Consider the following 22,646-nt stretch of genomic DNA (forward strand, 5'->3'; position numbering starts at 1 on the left):
TAACACACCCCCCCCCCTCTCTCTCTAAAAGAAAAGAAATATATTTGTTGGGGAGCTTTATAAATGGCATGTGATTCACAAGGATTCACATTATGATAAATTATACAACAAAGCTTATCACCTTGAAGAAAAAAAACATCCAGAATATTAAAAAAAGAAAAAGCGAATTCTCCTTGACAGAAAATGAATGAGTTTTATCTACACCTGCTGAGGGAAGGGCGTTAGAGCAACGTAGTAGTATGGGAGGGGGACGGGGGGAGAAACAAAGGGGCAGGGCAGCGGGGCAGGTAAGGGAGGAGCTTACCTGTTCAAGAGCGATGGCCCAAAACAAAGGTGAGACACATAATATTGTTATTGTTCTCCAGAGGTGGGAAGAGAGCTATTTTTAGGATGGCTATCGAGAAAATTGTTGCTCTTTAATTGACAATAAGGGTAAAGGAGTATTGGCCACCATCTGGTGACGTGGTCGCGTTGCTGATTGTCAGTTTTGATTGTCGGTGAACATCTACGAGGTGATTCCCTCCCCATCCCCCTCCCCCACCCCTACCCCTCCCCCTCCCCTAATGGGAGAGAAGGTGAGTGATAGCTTGGGATGCGGGAGGTTGTGTCGGTTTGGGGCATGGAGGTAAGATTGGGGAAGTGGGGGTGTGGGGGGTTAGTTTTGACGCCCCAGGCTAAAACAGCAGTGTGTTTGTAGCGTGGAATGGGCATTGGCGGGGGTTACTACGTGTAAGGGGGTACACGAAAGATACTGAAAGGGGGGTTTGTATGAGTTGCCTACAGGTCTGTTTTTACTTCTCCCACCTCTCCTCTTACACCTGCCCATCCGATACTTGACCTCCTCCGCCCTCTCTCCCAGTATCGCCTTACCTCCTCCCTATTCCCCACCTCCCCCTGTCCATTTACTCTGAAGACCTTGAATCCTAGAGTAGGTTTATCATGTTTTCAAAATGCTTCGTTCCTTTTTTCAGTTTGTTTGGTTCTCGCGGAGGAAGAGGCCTCTTTGTACCCACCTCTCTCTCGACTTATGTTGAGAATTTCCTCTTTGTTTATCGTAGTAGATGCAAGAGGGAACCTCACAAATCATTTTACGTATGCATATGCGAGTGTTTGTCTGTATGTATATGTACATACACATGTACATCTTTTTGACTTTATGTATGTACCTATGCCACCACCACCACTCCCTCCCCCCCCAAAAAAAAACTCGCATAGAATGACGCAAGTTTTTCACAAGATCTCTTTCTAAGCTTCCTAAAATCGCATTTGGCGCAGCTGGAGACTCAAAGACCCGAGATAACCAGGGTAGTCAGGGTCACAGTCATTGATAGAGTCAATGGAATTTGATTTCTCAATGTGAAGTTATTTTGCGTAAGGGGATTTAAACTGGCGCAAGGATTACGGGGATACAGAGGCGTTGGAATCTCTGCTGGCAATTTTATTTTCATTCTGTTGAATGATAACTGTAGGGAAAAAAGCGAATTGGGGATGGAATGTATATATAAACATTTGCCCGACAGTAACTGAAATTTGAGTTAAACTTTGCCAGTTATGCGGCTTGAAATAAGTTTTATAAATGAAAAAATAAAAAATAAAAATGATGAAAGCATAAATATAAAAAGTTTAATGCCGTAATTCCTTTTAAACTGGCGACTACTACTAATTCGTCATGCAAGTTGGCAGACAGGTATGACAACGTCTCCCCACCATTTCTTCCCCTCATCCCCACCCTCCATCCTTCTCCCCCACCACTTCTATCGTCTTAAGGCTGGAGTCAACATTATCACCCCCTTCCTCCTCCCCTCCATCTCAATCATCCATCCATCCCAAACCCCCTCCTCTGTTCCTCCCCCTACTTCTTCAAGTTAACTGTGTGTGTGTGTGTGTCTGTGTCTGTGTATGTGTAAGAGATTGGAGGGGAGGGGTGCACGAGAGAGAGAGAGAGAGAGAGAGAGAGAGAGAGAGAGAGAGAGGGGTGAGGTGGTATAGTATAGTCCCGAAGGACCGTTGTTGTCAGTGTAGTCCTGGCTAGTGACTCGTACGAACAAACTGGTGTGTGAGTCTACGTTGCGTGTCTGCGGTGTGTGTGTGAGAGAGAGAGAGAGAAGTTTAGACTTCATTCTTGCGCTCCCGAATACTTGTAATTTTTTTGTTTAATCCCATCATAGGCATCATGAGTTGATGTCCGTGAGGTTTTAGACAACTGTCTAAAATGACTGGATCATGTGCTTGAGTTTTTCCTTTGATGTAATTTAAACATACTCTGAAATGCTTCATCTTTTTTTATTAAGATTTTGCTAAATTTGGAAATACTGGATCTTTCGTTGTGTTGTTTTTAACAGACCTAAACATATGATAACCTTCCCCGTTTCTTCTTGAAAGAAATGGGGAGTTGGAAAGACTAAATTTTGAAGAGCTCGTTGGGTTCCTTGCAGTTATTTGTAAAAATCACAGAGCTGTCAAGTTGATGTTAACGCTGGTAATCTTCTGTCCATCTCGCCGGGGTGCCTCTCATTTTCATTTTCAACGCGGCTGCAGGAACTGGCAGTGCCGTTTTAGTTTAAAGGGGGCGCGCGCGGAAAGTTGTAAAATGTGTGTGCGTGCGTTCGTGTTTCAAGCCGGGCTTGAATGGCCAGGCTGAAAATCAGTGAAAGTCCTGAGGTGGGCAACACGGAGGTAGTAGAAAGTGGATAGACTTGTTTGGGCCCTCCCTACCCTCTCTCCGAAGGGCACCCAGAGCTCTCACGTACATATGAGCGAACGCACGCACAAATGTTCAAGCTCACGCGCGTTTGGCCCGCACACACGCACATTCACTCTTACTCGTGATTGCCCCCACAATAGGAACTTTGCCTATCCAGGGGATCCAACCCACACACTGGGGTTTCTGCACCCGTTTGTACATGTGGGTCATTTTATGTTTTGGCCAGAGGATGCTTAGTTAAGCTTTTCTGTCTTGACTTGGAACTGAGTAGTGCTCGATGTCCAGTGGGTCCTCCTTGACAAAGCGTTTGTTGCTTGGAGAAAATTTGGCGTAAATTTATTGTTTTCATTCTTGCTGCTGAATTGATTATTAAGGACATCTCTCTAATCGACTTTTGTTAAGTATGTTACTGGGGAGGTTATTTAATTGATTTTTTAAAAATTATAACCAAAGGACTTACTAAGGAATTTAAGATTAGGTGACTAGATCACAAGTGGTTGGGATCGACTTGTAAAAAAGCATACCTGGTATTTAAACATGAATGTCAAATGGAAAAAGATGGAATGTTAAAAGTGAGTTGGATTTCTTGCGAATGGAAGTGAATTCGAGCATGAGGTGCCCTGGGATAATGAATTGCAATGAAATTTTTGTTGCCTGGCAAAATCATCTGAAGTATTTGTTGCTCGACAGTCGTTCGAGGTAAATTTCTTTGTTGCTAGGCAAAGTCATTTATATTTAAATCCATGTATTGTAGGCTTGGCGAAGCATTTGCAACAAAAATATTCGTTTCCTGGAATAAAGAAAAAAAAGGATAAAACTGTGGGTGGGGTTGAGAAGCCCCTGAAGTCACCATTAGAAGAAAGCGCTTGCAGAAGCAAGCACTGAGCGCTGAGCATTTCTGTATCATAGTTGTGTATCTGTGAACATTCGTGATTTTTTTTTTTTGTGCAGAGCCGGAGAGGAGTGGTGCCTTAATGTTCTTAGCGAACAAAGGACTAAAAAAATGCAAGGGGAGGAAAAAATATTTGACAGGTGAAATAAATTGGGATGATATTTTTTCAACTAAACTGTTGAACTGTATTGTAAATGTGTTGCCTTGCAGTGTAAAACTCTTTTTAGTTGTTTGCCTCTTAAACACGTGTTGTATGCATGTATTAGTTACCTATACGTAATATGTATTATGTTATTTTCAGGATATTTGAATAGCATTCTTAGACAAAAAAACTCAAAGAAAAATGCATAACATGAATAGGTCATTGACCTCTGGGGAAAATGCTCTATGGAAGAAAGTTTTGCAAGAAGTTTAAGAGTCTGAATTGTGTCTCGCCATTTATCGGCTGTCAAGTCCTTTTGAAGAATGTATAAGTGGCCTTTTAAGGATAACTCGATTATCTTATCGCAAAAGCTGCAGCAGCAATCGATAAGTGTTTTGTGTTAGTGTGCGACTGGAAGCCACAACGGGCGGACGTGCGTCTGTCTCTTCGCCCAATTTCCCTCCTCTCGAGTGTTCTTCGAGAGCGAAGCTGAACTTGAGGAGTCACAAGTGCGTCTTTAAGGGTGGTTAAAGAGCGATTTTCCTCAAGAACTTATAAGATAATAAGTGTCTAAAAGGGAGACGTGTTATACAGTTGATATAATAAAAGGATCTGTCGTGGAAAGAGAGGAGTAACAAAAATCTTGTGATTCGGGTGATGTTTGAGGAAAGTGCACGGAAAGTTTGGAGTGATTTGTTGCGAGTTACTGGTGACCGCATTGGGTTAATGAACTAGTGAGGAATACGTGAATGATCGTGAACTTATTGTGTTAGTGCTTTTGATGTCGCTACCATCGAGAACAACCTTTGATTGCACGTCTTCGGATGGAAAGTAAATGTTGCCTGTCGATGCTTGTACTCTGGAGTGCTTTTATGATTTTAGATTCTCCGACTTGTGTATCTCTGAACTGTGCCTGTGGCTAAATGTAAAGATACTGTTTAATAGTAAATGCCTTGGAGACTGCCATACAGAAAACCCTTCTTATAAAAACCTGCAAGCAAAGAACAGCCATCATTGTGTTTTGTGTACAAAGCAAAAAGATCTGAAGAGCGTGCCCAGTCTTCTTTTAAAAAGAAGAGGTAATTTGTGTATTGATCAAAGGCTTGAACTTTTCTTCTGCGTCTTCTCTTTCTTCCTTCGCTCCTCCTCCTCCTCTTCCTCCTCCTCCTCCTCCTCCTCCGAGAGAGAGAGAGAGAGAGAGAGAGAGACAGAGAGAGAGAGACCGGGAGGCTTTTGAAGTAGCAGTAGCCGTGGAGTTGTGTGGAAGTCGTGGTGGTGTTTGGTGAAGAGGAAAACGCAAGACGAACTCTTCTCTCTCTCTTTCTGCCTCCATCTCTCTCTCGCCTTTCCAAACTCTTATAATCAGGCGAGAAGTGTTCATATGAACAGTGCATCATCGTTCATATCTACGTCATCATCTCTCGTTGCTGAGCCTCAAGATATTCTTCGGCTGAACAGAAGCGTCCGAACTCACGCCTCCCTGTTTTCCCCATCTGGGCGTGCGTGTGTTTGTGCGTGCCTTTCCTCTGCCGCAGTCACACCAGTACCTGTGTGCTGATTGGGTTCACCTGCAGAATTCTCAATGCAGGAGAGAGAGGCGAAGTCATAGGAGTAGTAGAGTAAAATCATAGAAGGAATATTAGTGCTTCTCTTGGTGAACAGAAACAAGAGAGGAAAAGAGAAATTATCTCTGTGCAAAAAGTAACACTCCTCATATTTTCCGCGTCACTGGCGTTGCTGCCGCCGCTGCTGCTGCTGCTGCTGCTGCTACCTAACAGTAACAAATTGCCATCCTCCTGTTTGAGACTGTGACACTTGCTGACTCGTGTATGAGTGTGCGTGCGCGCAAGAGAGTCACACCACCCAACCACCGTAACTACTGACCCATATTTTCATGCCTTCTGTTGTTTCTGCCTTCCGTATGTCACTCGGTGGTACGCATTCCCGCCTCGCCTCATGAAGAGCTCGAGCGCTCGTATGTAGGACAAAATCCAAGAAATAACAAACACTTACTTCCGCGGAACTGCATTCTCTTGGTTTTCATTTCTCTTATCTTTTGAGTCATCATCTGCTTTTCTTTGGGAGAGAGGGAATTTCTTCATTCTCATTCTTATCTTGTTTCTCTCTCTCTCTCTCTCTCTCTCTCTGTCTGTCTGTCTCTCCCTCACTGGAGTTGTGACTCTCCCTTCGGAAGGGAGCTGGAGTAAATTATAACGCGTACGACGACCGAAGAGTAGCCTAGTGCCATGACGGGCGGTCCTGCAACAAGTGGGTGTGGGCGGCAGCTGCGGCCCTGAATCACCCCCATTCTCTTTTCCTTCACGCCCACAATCACCTGACATGCACGACGCCCCCGCTATGGCCACACTCTGTCAGGCCACCCTCGACTCCCGTCCGCCCTCGCCACCCACTTCCCCTCCGCCTTTGGAAGAAGAGGAGGAGGATCTGTTGGAGATACCTCCCCCTCCTCCTCGACCTTCGGCAGTAGCCATTGAAAAGGCCAGAATCCTCTATAACGGCGGAATCCTGAGGGCGGAGATCGGAGAGGCTACTCGAGCCAGTCTGCGGGATATTCATTATATCGACAGCTCATCCGGATCCGAATATGAGGCAGAAGACGAAGAAGGAAAAGTAGAGGCAGAAACGGGAAAACTCGACAGTGGGTGTGAGTATGATGGGCGCCGTGAGTGTACTGAAGAGGAGGAGGAGGAGGAGAAGGATTGTGAGGAGGAGGAGGAGGAGGGCGCTCGCGAGGGCGGCATGGAGGCTGCTGGTAGTGGTGGCACTGAAGAAGAAGACGTCGTATTGATCCATGACGAGGAGGTGTGCGCAGCCGAGAGGAGGAGGAGGAGGAGGAGCAGGAGGGCGAGTAGTAACGGGGGCAGGGTTCCGAGGGGGACGTCAGCGACAGGCAGTAGTGCTACGGTGGGAGGTGGCGAGCACACAGCAGCGCCAAGCCGCTCCTGCTGCCATGAAGGAGGAGGCACCGCCGCTGTGGTTTCTGCAGCAGCAGCTCAGCTCAGAGTGCCACCTTCCACCTCTTCTCTTTCTCCTTCGCCTTCTGAGTGTATAATGAAACATAAGTGTGGGTCGGCCACTACCTCGGATTTAGGTGAACAGACAACCGCCGCGCCCCATGCTTCTTCCATGGCGGCATCCGACGCCGCCCTACAGCAGCAGCAGCAGCAGCAGCCGCCTGCTGGCTCAGGAAGTGCTATGGTTACCACCAGCAGTAGTAGTAGTGGAAGTAGTAGTAGTATGGGGGGAGGGGGTGGCGCCCCCCTCCGCTCGGCCCTCAAGAGGGCAGGCCAAAAAAGCAGAGGACACCGTGTTAGTATTAATGAAGCCAAAAATGAGTGTTTGGAAGCGGACTATGTGATTCTAGTGCACGAGGAAAATGAACCTCAGTTAGTTTCCATCAGGTCCTTCGACCTGAGCCTCGCGCCAGGATCTGGCGTCGAGCAGGTCACTCTCTCCCCTCCCGAAGGCTATAAGGATTGCTTCAGCCACGCCGCCGTCCACGAGACACTCGTCGACGACTCAGGTCTGTTCTGTACTGTTTCCTTTGTCTTTTTTTTTTTTTTTCTTTGTCCTTAAGTGCAAATAAATAAAAATGGGGATGAAATAAAAAAAAAAATCCTAAAAATTCAGGGTTTTGTTGGTAAACAGCAGAGTGAATGGACATCCTCGCAAAGCGGAAATCGAGGTGATAATGATTCAGAGGACTCGACCAAAACTTAATAGTGATCTTAGATTTTATTTGTTATTCTGAAAATTACTTAGATTTTATTTATTTTTCTGAAAATTATATGCGAAGGGGAAACTCAAGGTTCCTGAGTGAAGAAAGAAGAGAGAAATAGCGTTTTGTTTGAACTGTCGCGAAAGGTCGCCTCGTTACCAATGGAGATATTGTGAAATGCCGCTCGAGTTGTCTTGCTGGTTTTATGCTGACTGGGAAATTTTCAAAAGCATTCAATTGTTTTTTTCACGAAGCCAGATATATATCTCCGTTATTCAAGCGTCACTGATGTTCTTTGTTGAATTGCAACACTTGTTTTAGGAATGGAATCGATCCGCAAAGGATCAGAAACTATTTTCCGAAAATTCAAAGCAGGTAAAAAGTCGGGGTTTAAGTCAAATCAAAAGTTAATTTTTCTTATACCTCAGTATTTTTTTCATTGTAATTATACAATCGGTTAAAGGAAAATTCAACTTATAATTGCTCGTAACGTTGTTTTATAGGTTACCTGTTAGATATCAGAAAAATATAGCTTACTTTTATCTCATTAATGTCGTATATTGCCATGTTTTCAATTGTTCATTTCTTAGAATCAGGGCTTTTGCGTCTGGAGGCGACCCTGCATCATTCTTGTTGCTTACGGCAAGATTGGTGGAAAGACTTGTTCCAAAAAAAAAAAGTGTTTACACACACACACACACACACATCTACAGTATGTATGTATATATATATATATATATATATATATATATATATATATATATATATATATATATATATATACTGTATATATATATACTTATCAATATAGTTATAAAAGCGCATAAGAGCTCATTGAAGGATGCTGAAAAATGAGTGAGTGAGGCATCAGCGGGAAAGTAACTTTATGAGTTTGAAGGTGATTGGTTATTATCTAATGAAAATTCGTTTACAAGAATCACAGCGATAGAGGTCTTAAATACTAAATGTAAAAGTATACATTTCAATATTGATTTTATTCATCTTAATTTATCCCCGTAATATTGAGACTATGTGTACAGGGTATTTGTGACATTCTCCGGTAGCTAATGATAAAGAGCTTTGTGCTTTGTCAGTGTTAACATGTAGCCTATGTTCAGTAGCCTATACTTTCCGCTAAACCACGATAACGAACTCATTGTTCTGGTGACAGCAATTCACTCTTTCCTGGCAATTGCCGATAGTGAAAGTTAAGTATTTGAGGCCTTTCGTTAGATTATTCAATAGAAATGGTAATCAAATGACTATTTTATAGATAATTATTACAGTTTTTTCCGAGAAATAGGAATATTGAACCTTTTATTTTTAAGATGAGATAGGAATGAAAACGATTCCTTTGTCAGAAGTAGTGAATGTATTTGAAACAGGATATTTTTTGTAATTTAAAAAACAGTAAACGGTTCATTTAGATAAAGCAGTTACTACATACAATAAGGAAATATATATAAATACGTCGAGAATATAAGAAAAGTAATCAACACTAATAATCAGAAATAGATTTGAAACATTTCTTGGCAAATATAAATCATCGTTAATATTAGTTGTAAGAGGAAAATGGTATTCCTTAATGGCAAGAAAATTAATTTGTCTCACAAATCGAGAGAATTTGCTAAGCAGAAAATAAAAAGAATTGCGATAGATGAGCGCCCCCAGGCTCAAAGGTTTTCTCGTCTTGTAATTACGTCCGAATTACCTTGCTTCGAGGGTTTAAGTGCTGACGATCAATAAAATCTCTTTTGTGACGTCATTGCAAGTTCAGCTTTGCGTAGTGTGGTGCTCTTGTTGGCGAGAAGCGTCGACGTTTCATTCTCATTTTTCACTTTCAAATTTTGTCTGTTGGGCCGCGGCTGCACAGGCTACACAAATCGACGGTGTTGACGCAGCCTTTTCTTCATTTTTAGTTTTTTGATACTCATATAAAACGAATATATTTATATATGGAGAAACAAATCCACAGTTATGTATGGGTACAACTATATTTAAAAACAAATATAAACAGATATTTTTCTGTTTAGATTTATTTTTAAATATATTTGTACCCTTACATAACTGTGGATTTGTTTCTCCATTTCAGTAGTCATGCTATTGTGAGTAATTTTTTATATTTATATATATACATAAATGTATGTACAACAGAAGCCAAAATGATTTGACGGCTAGATACTTTGTAAGGATAGATTATTGATTTATTCTTAGTCATAACAGTAATATTCGTTTTTGGTTTCTTATTTAAAGGTGGATATTTTCGGCGAAGTCCAGAAATGACGTGTTGTAATAATTTTACTAGGCGGCCTATCTTTTTTTATTTTAAGAGTTTTGTCCACATATGTTAAATTCTGTATGGATAAGTAACACACATACACACAAACACACACACATATATATATACAGTGTATATATATATATATATATATATATATATATATATATATATATATATATATATATATATATATATATATATATATATATATATATATATATATATATATATATATATATATATATATATATATATATTAAACATTGTCCAGTGACACTGGCTTATTTTTACTATGTTGTCGGTATTTAGAACAATATTAATGGTAAAATAACAAGATCGGAAAATGTTTTATTATTTTTCCTATTCTATCATTTTCTCTGTCGTCATACGCAGCAGAAAGAAATGTTCATTTCGTTTGCTGGAGTACTCTATTATTCACAGATCCGCTTTAAAAAGAGAGATGATTGGAAATGAAACTTTTGATTCTTACATTGGGAGCGACTGAATATTGCCGGATTTGTAGAGGCACTTTTATACGAAATACTCTCTGATATAATTGGAAGTGCTTTTTCTGTCCTCCCCAAAACACTGCCAAAGATTCATAAAGCTTTTTACTTTCTGTGTGATTACGCTAAGTACACTTTTGATTTTCAGAATAGTGCAAATACACATGAAAACGCACCAGGGCTTTGTAAATAAGCTTTATAAATTTGAACGGATGATTTACGGGTATAAATTCAGAGTAAACTTTAGATGGGATATTATCTTGAAAATTGCACTTACTATATATATATATATATATATATATATATATATATATATATATATATATATATATATATATATATATATATATATATATATATATATATATATATATATATATATATATATATATATATGTATGTATGTATGTATATGTACAGTATGTATTTATGAGCCAGTGTCTTCGGAGGCGCGTCACATTGAAGGAGAAGATATATATAAGCGTGTGTTTTTTGGGGGGATATTGTTTAAAGACATTTGTTTGATTCGTGTTTGTGTTTTCGGAGTTGTCAAACTTAGGAAAAGAAACCAAAAAGTGGGAAGAGCGTTATTTTGCAAATAACAACGTGACATATTCATCAATGCAACGTGTTTTGACACGCCCTTCATTTATTCCCTTGACATATGAATAGATTTTTCCCCTTCGAGATCAAAGGTATGTCATTTACATACCATAAACATGTAATGATTCCCACTTGTGTGCGACATCTCTCTCTCTCTCTCTCTCTCTCTCTCTCTCTCTCTCTCTCTCTTTCTGTTTTTCATCCTGTTTCCTTCTGTTCACTTTTTTTTTTTTTCTTTTTTACTTCGGTCTGATTTTATGAAGTACCAAAATATTTTGGCCTCGCAGACACTCATTTCACGTAGGTTCCATGTTAATTGTTGCTTTTTCTGTTGTAGCATGTCATTTGTTTTCCTTGATCCCATTTTTAAATTACCTCATTGTTGGAAACGTCAAGTCACCCGTGAATTTTATTTTTTTCTCCTTTCAAGGTTGTCATATTGGTTTAAATTTTTTTCAGTTACTGTGTTTCTTCAGTTAGTTTTCGTTGTACACAAAATTACTCTCTCTTGTGATGATGAGTAATTGTTTAGAAATTTTTTGTTTTATGTTTTATAAGCTTAAGTACTTATTTTTTTCGCAAAGCTTAAGTTGCCGCTCCTAGATTTTTCATGTTACATTTGTCAGTAGTAATAGACACACAATCCTACGTTAACTTCGGCTATGCAGTTTGTGAAGGTAAAAGGATTTTATGTTAGTCAGAACTAAAAGCCTACTTCATTTAGCTTTAATCTTTCAGGCTGTACAATCGGCCAAGGCAAAAGCATTCTCTGATGAGTCAACTTTAATGGTTTATGTTTTACAGGTGCGGAAATAAAAGTATTTGCTTTTAGTCAGCTTTGGTTAATGTGACTGTAGGTTGCTATAGTATTTTCCAATTTGCCATTCTTAATTTATGTCGACTTTATAAAAAGCAAGAGTAAAAAGCTCCTGAATCAGTTAACTTTGATCATATGGGCTTTACATTTTTTGCTGAAAGGAAGAACATCATTTCCTCGTCCATGTCTGTAATTGGCCTGTCAAATTTGAGCATTTTTCAACCAGTCCGCTATAAATCACGAGGGCTTTAGAAGCAGCTGAAGTAAAGGCATCCTGTGATCATTCAGCTTGAATATCAGTTTTACAGTCGCGGAAGTAAAAGCGCTCTGCAATTAGACAACTTTGAAAATGACTAGCTTTGCAATTGGAGAAAAAAGCAGCCAGCAATCATTCAGCTTTAAACTTGGTGTCCCTACACTTGACGAAAGTAACAGGGCCTTGCGATTACTCGCCTTTAATCATGCTGACTTTACAATTGGCAGATGTAAAAGTCTCCGCCAAAGTCACGACAACAAAAGGGTTTGATTTCAGTCAAATGTCTCTTATTGTAAGAGGACGGTCGCTGTTTTTGGAAATAGACTCATGCTCGTCACTTTTCTGACCTTTCCACGCTATGCCTGGCCAACGTCCTCTGGATCGTAGGAGTTGTGAAACCGCCCGTGTTTACTATGGTCTTGAAATTCTAGAGCAGTGAGTAGCGTTCAGGTTGGATCTAATTGATGGTGATTCAATTTTTGGGTTGGGTTTACCGATCGTTCTGGTGGTGTTTTGACCAAGGTTTCACAGACTGGTGAAAGCTAGTGGGTTCTTTTCATTTTCATTGTATTTGTTTATCGTTAGATACTTCATTTTTCCCGATCGTACATATCTAGATAATTGGTTTGGTATTTTGATCTTGTTAAAGCTGTCCTGCTGATTATCTCGTACTGTTATGCGCATCATTTTTGTCAACATCGTGCTGTGAGCCTAGTTTTTATTATATATTTGTAGACAGTGGAACTTATTCGCGAGTTGGAAAAATGCATGGGTTATTATTATTATTGTTGTTGTTGTTGTTGTTGCTGTGATTTTTATTACCAGGGGTAAAAGGGCAAGGGATGGTCGTTACATATGATGACCATTTTCTGTTATATCAGAACCTACTTGTAGAAACGATCAAGCAGATGATAGGTTTTCAATTGTTTTTTTTTTTTTTTATTACTTATCGAGATACATGTTTATGTTTACCTTTACTGTTTGTTGATTCCATACTAAATATAAACACAACTGCTGGCTCCTGTTGTGTTTATTCTTTAACATCCACTATCCCGTATTTTTGTCTCATTTGCCAGTTTGGGTATTTGTGATTTTCACTGATGAAATTGTGAAAGGATGAGGCCTGCATTTACTCGTGCAAACTGAGAAACGACAAACGTTGCCGCAGGAAAGGTAATGATACAAATATACGTATGTATGAAGACAGCATCCTTCACAAACTTTCGTTTCTTTGGGGGTGACCGGTATTTATTATACATATACATATATATATATATATATATATATATATATATATATATATATATATATATATATATATATATATATATATATATATTACTTGGAAATCACACATTTAAGGAATTACCCAAGTTCCATATGTAGATAAGACGACGAAAGGGAAATAGAGACAGCTTGGACGGTCCTTAGCACAACCCCGTCTTACGTGATCTTGTGAGCTCGGTTCCTGAGGGCACCAGAAAGAGTTGGAAGACTCAGGCCTCCTTGAATGAGAACCTGGAGAAGTGAGGCAGGGGATGAGTGGAGATTTGTGGAAGATAAACGACAGGAAAGACAATAGTAGCAAATTTTTACAGAGGCCCTTTGTGTCACGCAGCGTTTGAAGTGATGATGATGACGATGAGTCATAATGATAATAATTTATTCATTATTTGCTTCAGTGTATATTAGAATGTAGGTGTTCGAAGCGGCATCGCTTTTATTTCACACACACGCACACACACACACACACACACGTAGTGTTTTAACCATTGTACCTCTCTCTCTCTCTCTCTCATACGGGGCATGAAAGCGAAAGTTAAATACTCATCCATTTATGTGTATGGTAATGAGAAAGGCCCATTAAGGAGAGAGAAGAGGGGAGTAGTGGGCACGTTCTCAACTTTGGGGAGAGAGGTGATTATGCTGACGGCCAGACGCCACGAGGCCTCGCAGCCAGAAAGTTAATTGTTGCTCTCGAGCATTTTAACTGCGCAAGTCTTTAGCTTTTTCCTCATCCTTCGGGTGTTTGGAGTCGGGAATTATGGTGGGTATATATAGTGTGCTGGGCACGGGTATAACGTGAAGTCAGTATTACATTTACGTTCTTTTGAGGATTTGGCTGCGTGGCTGTTATTATTAGTAGTAGTTTTCATTTATCTCTGTGCATAGATTGTAATATACAATGACGCAGGATTTCAGTGTGGATTTCACTCACTCATTTTTATAGATTTCGAGGCTATTGTATAGGCTATATGAAGTATACTGGATTTGATTTAGCGTTCAACATGCAGGAGTTTCTTTAACGCCAGGACTAATCTGTTCATTTATAGTTTATTTTCTCGTATTGCCACACTTCTTTGTAGGAATGGAGCAAAGCAAGTTATGAAGTCTGTCTGTAGGAATTATGTACATTATTTATATTATTCAATGAAGCAGGCCAGTGTTTCAGAACTATTTCTCAGCGCGACGATTTGTTATAATGAATTAAATAGTGAGATTCTTTTGTAAAAGTTTGTGAATGGTTTTTTTGAGGGGTGGGCGGTGCTGCTTTATGCACACGCCTTTCATTTGGTTTTGAGGAGAGTTTTTCCTTTCGTTTGTTTACTGACGTTATGTCATAAATAACTGTTAGTATTCAAAGATGGATATTTTACATTGTGATATTTTAAAATAAACTTAATCATTATGAATGAAGTCAAAGACAGGCAAAATATTAACTCTTTAACGAGTGGAATTGAAAATGCCCAAACAAAGAAATACAGGAGTGTTAAAATATATACCATTATATTCTCTCATCATGGATTTATAGTCTACAAAGATTATAGCGCTGCGCAATTAATATTCTGGGAGTCTTTGACTCGCAAATATTTCGGTTGGCCGAAGGGTGTGTCCTAGAGAGAGAGAGAGAGAGAGAGAGAGAGAGAGAGAGACTCCCTCCGAACCTTACCTCGACAGATTCGGGTAGGTTGTTGCATATGCTGTTTGGGTATTTTTTCTTGTTAGTTTTATTTAAAAAATAAGTCAGCTTAAGGTTGTCTTAACCTTGTGTGTGTGAGAGAGAGAGAGAGAGAGAGAGAGGAAAGCAATTTGCTCCTTCCCCCACCACATTCTGTAGTGTTTGGCTGGGGGGCGTTTGCCGTGACTTGATTATTGTTATCAGCGATTTGAGGGCGCGGGGCGGGTGTGCATGTCACGTGCTTCGGTCCCTCCCTCTTTTTTTTTTTTTTTTTTTCTTCACTTCCGAATCATCTTGCTTCATTCCCCCTGTTCCCTGTCGCTCCCTCCTTCTTCATCATTTCTGTCTTCCTTGTAGACATTCCTGCAGGAATTCGCTCCGACAGAATCTTGTCTATTTACAAATGATGACTTGTTGCCCTGCGTCATTTTCGCTGCAGCTCTTATTCTCGCCCAATTGGTTTTGACAGTACTTCAAGCGCTCTTAGTGAAATATTGTATAATAGTTTTGTTTATCTCTACTGTTATGAAACAATTATGATATATACAATATATATATATATATATATATATATATATATATAATATATATATATATATATATATATAATATATATATATATATATATATATATATATATATATATATATATAGATAGATAGATAGATAGATAGATAGATAGATAGATCAGTAAAGCGATTTTTATACTATGCGGTTTATTCCCTCGCCTTATGGTATTTTCTTTCGTCATTTCTTTTTCTATAGTGTTATTTTATTCATCGTAATGATTCACTTACCTTGTGATATTATCGTCTTTCTTAGCTTTTTCCTATCTGAAAGGAATAATTTTGCTTTTGTTTTTTTCATCTTTGGATTGTACTCAAGAGTAATAATCATTGCTGATAATGATAACTTTTTTCTTCATTATTTTGAAGGTACTGTAATTAATATACCTCTTTTTAACCCATAGATTTTCTTTAGGATTCGGCGTTTAAAGATGAGTTATAAAAGTGAAATGGTTTAATATGTTTAAACCATTTTAGAATTGATATGCCCACTTTTTTATACTGCGTTTTGGTTTCGTCAGAATGAAATTTGAAAGAACGTTGAAATGATGCGTTTTTTTCTTCGTAATATGAGTCCAGTTTAACAACTAATAATGTCATTGTTTATTACTCTCTCTCTCTCTCTCTCTCTCTCTCTCTCTCTCTCTCTCTCTCTCTCTCTCTCACAAACATCTCTTAATAATCAAGATATAATCTCTCATAGTTTATTATTAATGCTTATGAAATCTCTCTCTCTCTCTCTCTCTCTCTCTCTCTCTCTCTCTCTCTCTCTCTCTCTCTCTCTTCTCTCTCTTCTCTCTCTCTCTTCGTGACTAATCTTCTCCTGACGACCATTATCAAGTGACGCCCTAAATGGCATTAAGCTTTCATTGGAGTGGACATAAGTCTTTTTAATCTGGACTTCGGGAAAGTGGATTAGACGCGTTTGAAAAGATATTGTCTCTTTTGAGCTGTTCTCTATCTCTGATTATTTTACTAATTATGTGAATGGGAATTGGGATTAGTGATCTTTTTGGAATCAAGGGTTTGTTAATACTAGAGTAATGCTTTATTCGCGCGGGAGAAGGGGGTGGGGGGACGTAGATATTCAACTGTTTTTAGATTTGGAAATCGTTGCGGCTATTGGCTACAGGTAGTCTCCAGTATTAATACGTTTTTAATTTATCATTATTCTTTAATTTCTTGAGGAGCAATATCGACAGTTATTATGTTATATATTGACTCATTTTTCGAATAGATAATGAATCTACAATACTGTGATTATTTTTCGCCAGAGGATAAAATAATTTTGGTCCTCATTGATTCACATGCCACGTTTTAAATGCTTTATTTCTATTTTGAAGAAAGTGTTTGCCTATACTTGACCACATGAAACGAAATGATTAAGTCTTAAACATTTAAACATCATTTTCTGAAATGACGGTCAGACTCCATTATTCTCTGATTGTGGCTAACAGTTCATGATTGTTTAGTGGCCACACGACAAACAGCGACCAAAGACCACCACTACGTGCGTTGGGACGTTCACGGTGGCACAGTTCCGGCAGCGTTTGTTTATCAGCTCTTGCCATTGCGTCGGTTCCCTGCAGTGGCGGCGTCTTTGCCATTCATGCCGATGGAATTATTTATTTCGCGTCTGTTTTCCCCGGTTGCTCCCTCGCATTGACATTGCCATGTGTAAAGTTAATGCTGCATTAACGCAAGTCATGCACGTCGCTATGCCTTATGGCAGGGTGTCAAACTCAAATCCTTTCGGGGCCAATTATGCACTTGGTTATGGTCTCGAGGGCCATCAAAGATTTGCCTTATGACTCATTTATTAAGATTTGCAAATAAAAGAACCTTATTGCCAGCAATTAAAATATGAAATAAATTAATAAATAATTGTCATATGAATGAAAGGTAAAACTTATTATGGCTCGTTTTAACAGGTTAGTAACCTTAATTAAATTTTCCTCAGTTCTAACAGTTATATATAAGTAGCTCGAGTTGAAAAATCTCTTGGCACCTCGCGGGCCACTTAAGACCATCCCGAGGGCCACATTTGGCCCGCGGGCCATGAGTTTGACACCCCTGCCTTATGGAGTTATAGGAAACGATTCGCCGAATCTGACCTACTTTTTTTAAACCTTTGCGTTTCGTCGGATCTCATTGATGTTGTTCTGAGTTTTGGAGCCTTTGACTCTTCAGCAGGAATGACTCTTTGCTGCAGGTCACCACCCGCACGTGGTCTCGCACTTCTTTCCTTTGTGCTCCGAAGTGAAATACCGTAGTGTGTGTATTTGCATATTAGGTTAGTATGAAAATATTTGATGAACTTGGGGAGTGTATGCACCACACACCCATTATATACACTGATCAACACGAGCATTGCCGTAAGGTAATGATTCATAATTTATATATTAAATAGATAAGTTCTTTAACATCTGCACGGAATTGTGGAACGACTGTTCAAGGGATGAGAATATGCCGGAGTTTTGAGTATTCTAGTGATTTTATATACAGTATCTATCTATATATATATATATATATATATATATATATATATATATATATATATATATATATATATATATCTTCTTCTTTTTTAACGTGCTTTTTCCCATTTTTTGTATGGGGTAAGCACGATGCCTTCTTTGAAGGACTTTTGATTTGGCTTTGGGGTAGACCTGTAGTCTCGATCGGCTGCCCTGCCTGACATCGCTTAGACCCCGATAGCGTATGTTTCATGTTATATATATATATATATATATATATATATATATATATATATATATATATATATATATATATTATATATATATATATATATATATATATAGAGAGAGAGAGAGAGAGAGACTTTGAGTAATTTATAAAAGAAACAAAAGAGTTTTTTGAGGGACTGCGTAGTTTTCGTACTATGAAGTTGTATCCAGTGAAGAGAAAGGGAACGAGAGAGTGATTCATGGTACAGTGTAATATCCATGCTGGCGAGTTGTATATTGTATATTGAATAAAGACTTCACGGTGCTAAGTGATATTCCTGCTAGCAATTTGCGTCATGAATATTCAAGCACTTGTCCAGGGGGCTTCGAGAGAGACCTCTGACAATAAGAGTCTGGGAGGGATATGAGAGAAAAGGAAGGGCGTACGTAAGAGATATATTGTGAATTTAGTTCGCTCGCTCACCTGAGTCACAAGGTGTAACAACTCTTCTTAATCATGTTTCTTCCTCCACTAGGGTTTGATATTTACCAACTACCGTATGAGAGTGGGGTGCATTTCTTCTCTCCTCGGGTTATGAGAATTTACCAACTCCCTCTCCAGAGTGGGGTTCATCAGAGGTTAGGGAGTTTTTCTTTTCGTTCATCTTTTCTTTTCTTTCTTTCTGCCCGACTCGCTTGTTATGAAAACGTTTTTCTCTTGTATGAAGTTATGAGTCAGTCCCGAGTCCCTTGGTGTTGTGGAGTTGTCGGACCTGTAAGTCTGCGGAGATCGTTTAGGCTTGTAAATTTTCATTTTAAATCTTATGTTGAGGAGCCTCTGCCTGATGGTCAAGCTCTGACTTGAATAACAAACGTGGCTTTAGATTTGGCTTAACCTTTTCAAGGCCATTTGGTACACCCAGTGTTTACATAGTTCCTCCACCCTAATGCTTTTAAAGAAGAGATGCTTGTCTACATTGACCTCAGCGGAGAACTTTAAATCTTGAGAGCTTAAATAATCTTAGGTCTTTTTATGCTGATCTAGTGACGGAATATGTGGGACGTGATTCCTTAACGTTTGACCTCAGATGCTATTGAGCAGTGTGCCTCTTATTCGATTTCCTGTGATTGTTATAGCTGAATGTTATTAATGTTCGTGTTCTTTTTTATATATTTTTTCTATCATATTATCGGTTTTTGTTCTTATTGCTGCTGCTGATTCCATGTGTTGAGAGACGGGTTCATTCCATCTTCTTCCGTACTGATTTATAGACAAAGAATTTAAGAGAAAGATGTTATTAATATTTCCAAACTACAAGTTACGCTGACAGGTGGCTGTCGGACCTCAGTTTGACTCTTGCCAATCCAGAGGTCTGTTGCAAGGCTCAGTAACTCTCATCTTTTATCCGGGCTTGGGGCTACGCACATAAAAACAAGAGCAATCCTCCCTGAAGAATTAAGTAAATGAAAAGGTCCCGTTTCCAGATCTGGATATTTCCCAAAATCAAGTCCCTGAGCCCACCTTCGTTAAGATCGAAAAAATCGAGACAAAATTTTTTGCGTTATCTTGTTAATCAACAGACAAAAACAAAAAAGCAAACAGAACCTGAAACGTAACCCTGTCGGAGGCAGCAATCTCCCGGGTGCCTCCTTTTAATATCCACAGATCATAAATGCGCTATGTTTGTCATGAACCCTATTCCACCACGTCGCCATGACGCCCGAGTTCAATAGGTGCCCATTAGGTAGATCCACCACTAAATCAGGTTTGCTTTCCTATTTGTCATGGCTCATATGGAGGAGAATTGCACACGGATTCCGATGGCCGACGGCTCTTAATTTGGGTCCGCCGCCCCCTTTGCCTGCAATCATTGTTGTTACCTGAAAGAGAGAGAGAGAGAGAGAGAGAGAGAGAGAATGTTCGAAATTTCATTACACAGAAAGAGACGTTGTGGTTTTAAAAGTTCAATAGAGGGAGAAAGGGAAAAATGAACTAAAATAATTTCAGAGAAAAAGGAACGTGGCCCAAAGTTTCAGTAGAGAGAGAGAGAGAGAGGATTGTATTTTATAGGCGTGAGAGAGAGAAAATGTCGTCCAGAGATTTAAGAGAGAGGGAGACGTAATGGAGATGAGTTCATATTTTTAAAGGTGCATTTCTTCGGATGGTTGCCAGTCTTTTGGCGTTTTGTTGCATACTATCGGTCTAGAATGAAAACGAATCACACGTTAATTTTCAGTTTTAGTTTTTGCGTGCTAGGTACCTTATTTTACTGTACTTTGTGTTATTTTTGGTTTACTTATTTAAGTATGTTCATGCAATTAGAAAGATACAGTCCTGTAAATATGGCTATATATATATATATATATATATATATATATATATATATATATATATATATATATATATATATATATATATATATAGATATATTTATAGATATTCTATCTTATGTGTGTGTGTGTGTATATATATATATATATATATATATATATATATATATATATATATATATATATATATATATATATATATATATATATATATACACGTCTGTATATCCATAAGCACGTGTGTATGTGACGGAGAATATTCACTTACTTACCCATCTTGATGGTAAACAAACCAAGAAATGCCATGTATTGGCATACCGCCTTTCTTTTTCAGCACATGCATTTGAAGTCCTCTCATTACACTCGCCTGCTCTACTTTCCATTCATAATCTTCCCTGGATGAAAAGAGCCGATTGATTTCGGGATTTGTTTGCCTTTAAGTCATTTCAATTCAGCTCTGCAATCGCCGGGAAACGTCGGTTAATGTTGCAGGGAAGGGGGGGGGATGGGGGGAAATGCTCGTCAGCCACCACCGGCCTTCAGCTGCGTTACACGATGTTATTCAGCGCTTTCGTATTAATAACCTCCAGGGAAGTGAATTATGCATGTAGGCTACTCGTGCTCATGGAACTGCAGATATGCATGGAAGGAGGTCCTTGCGTGTCCGACATCATTTATGGCATGACGAAAGCGTCTTGGTGACTTCCTCTGCGTTACATCCTTTGCATTTTTCTCTGGGTTTGTGGGTAAATAATACTCGTAATGATAATAAGTATTTTAACACGTGACCATATACAAATAAAGATTGCTTATGCAATAGACACATAATGTAGATAGGCTACATTAAAACACAATTTTTTACAATAATAATACCAGTCACGTTCTTATCTCACTTGCATTTTTTACTTCCCTCTCTTTTCTTTTCTTCCTTATATTGACTATTCTTTTATTTATTTTTGTATCCTTGAAACTCGGACTTATTGCAAATTATATTGTGACAATGACTTTTTGAAGTAAATATACTTTGTTGTTGAGTCCACACTAGTGCTTGTTGTGTGTTCCACTTTATGACGCAACACTTTCAGGTGCCAAGTAGTTTATACTATTTTCAGTTTTGGTTGTGTGTGAACAGGAGTAAGACTTGACAAGGGAACGGATTTTATGGGGTTTGATTTTGATTTGGATCCAAGTCTGGATCAAAATTCAGGACTTATTTCACTTCACTTATTGCTATTGCCTCAGATGTGTATGTAAGAAAACGACAGCATCCTGCTGTTGGGAGCAAACACTGTAAATGGTGAGGATATTTGGATAACCATGCTAACTGTATCTCTTTAGTAGCAAAAGGAAATGTAATTGGTGTAAGGTATTTAGGAAACATTGCTAATTGCCATTATCTGATTTTTACTAGTTTACATTTGGTACAAATAACATTTTTCTACTTGAACTGCACTCAGTCTCGTCAATCAAAATGTCTGGAGTCAGGCCTCACTGTTTCCTTCCTACTTTTCATTTATACACCAGGTTTTTGAACTAGATAAAAGACATTGAAGTTGCCTACCCTGTCGATCCTTACAGGGTTTTGATTCCATGGCTTCCGCGTTTTATTTCCTCGTGTCTTGAATAGCCTCAACTATAGTCGATTCCCTCCTGAACTAAAGTAGACCTTCCCCTCTAAACTTCCCCTCTATGTGAGCTCAGCTTAGATCTCTTGCAACGCTTGGAATACCGTTAGGAAGTTCCAAGGCTTAAGTCTTATATCCGCTTAGAGTTCTTGGGCAGAGAGGTGCTGGCCCATACCTAGTAGACTAATAGGAATGGAAGAGGGGAAATAAGAACTGGTTGTTACAGCAGGAGAATCCTGATTTAGTGGAAAACGGAATCTGAGGACTTGTGACGAAGTTTATCTATTCTCAGAGAATTCGATGTTCAGTTTTTCTTTAGCGCGATTGCAGCCGTATGTTATTCGTCACGAAATGATACTCCACGTTTCTTTAGAGTGTAAGGAGGGTTGTGTTGTGGATTTTTCGAACTGAAGGAAAGTAAAAAAACAAAAAGATAGTGCACGGAGAGAAGAGTGTATGTATTTAAAATGTTATGCAAGCCTACGCGTGTTTTCCGAATTCTTTTAACCTGGTTGTGTTTAAGAACCAGACGAGTCGA

General features: G+C 39.0%; 1 protein-coding gene across 5 annotated transcripts in view; it reads left to right on the plus strand.

Moving 5' to 3' along the window:
- The first annotated feature begins 2,020 nt into the window (after window positions 1-2,020).
- LOC136847463 (uncharacterized) overlaps window positions 2,021-22,646 on the plus strand; it is a 583,447-nt gene continuing 562,821 nt past the window's right edge. For 4 of the 5 annotated variants that reach the window (XM_067119194.1, XM_067119199.1, XM_067119196.1 and 1 more), the window contains exons 1-2: window positions 2,021-2,052; window positions 3,898-7,282. In XM_067119194.1, coding sequence (XP_066975295.1) covers window positions 6,079-7,282 — 1,204 coding nt within the window. In that variant the 5' untranslated portion in view covers window positions 2,021-2,052; window positions 3,898-6,078. Of the gene's footprint in view, window positions 2,053-3,877; window positions 7,283-22,646 lie in introns of those variants that run through there. The other variant, XM_067119195.1, reaches the window with a different exon arrangement.

This window comes from Macrobrachium rosenbergii, chromosome 16, assembly GCF_040412425.1.
Source record: "Macrobrachium rosenbergii isolate ZJJX-2024 chromosome 16, ASM4041242v1, whole genome shotgun sequence".
NCBI lineage: Eukaryota > Metazoa > Arthropoda > Malacostraca > Decapoda > Palaemonidae > Macrobrachium > Macrobrachium rosenbergii.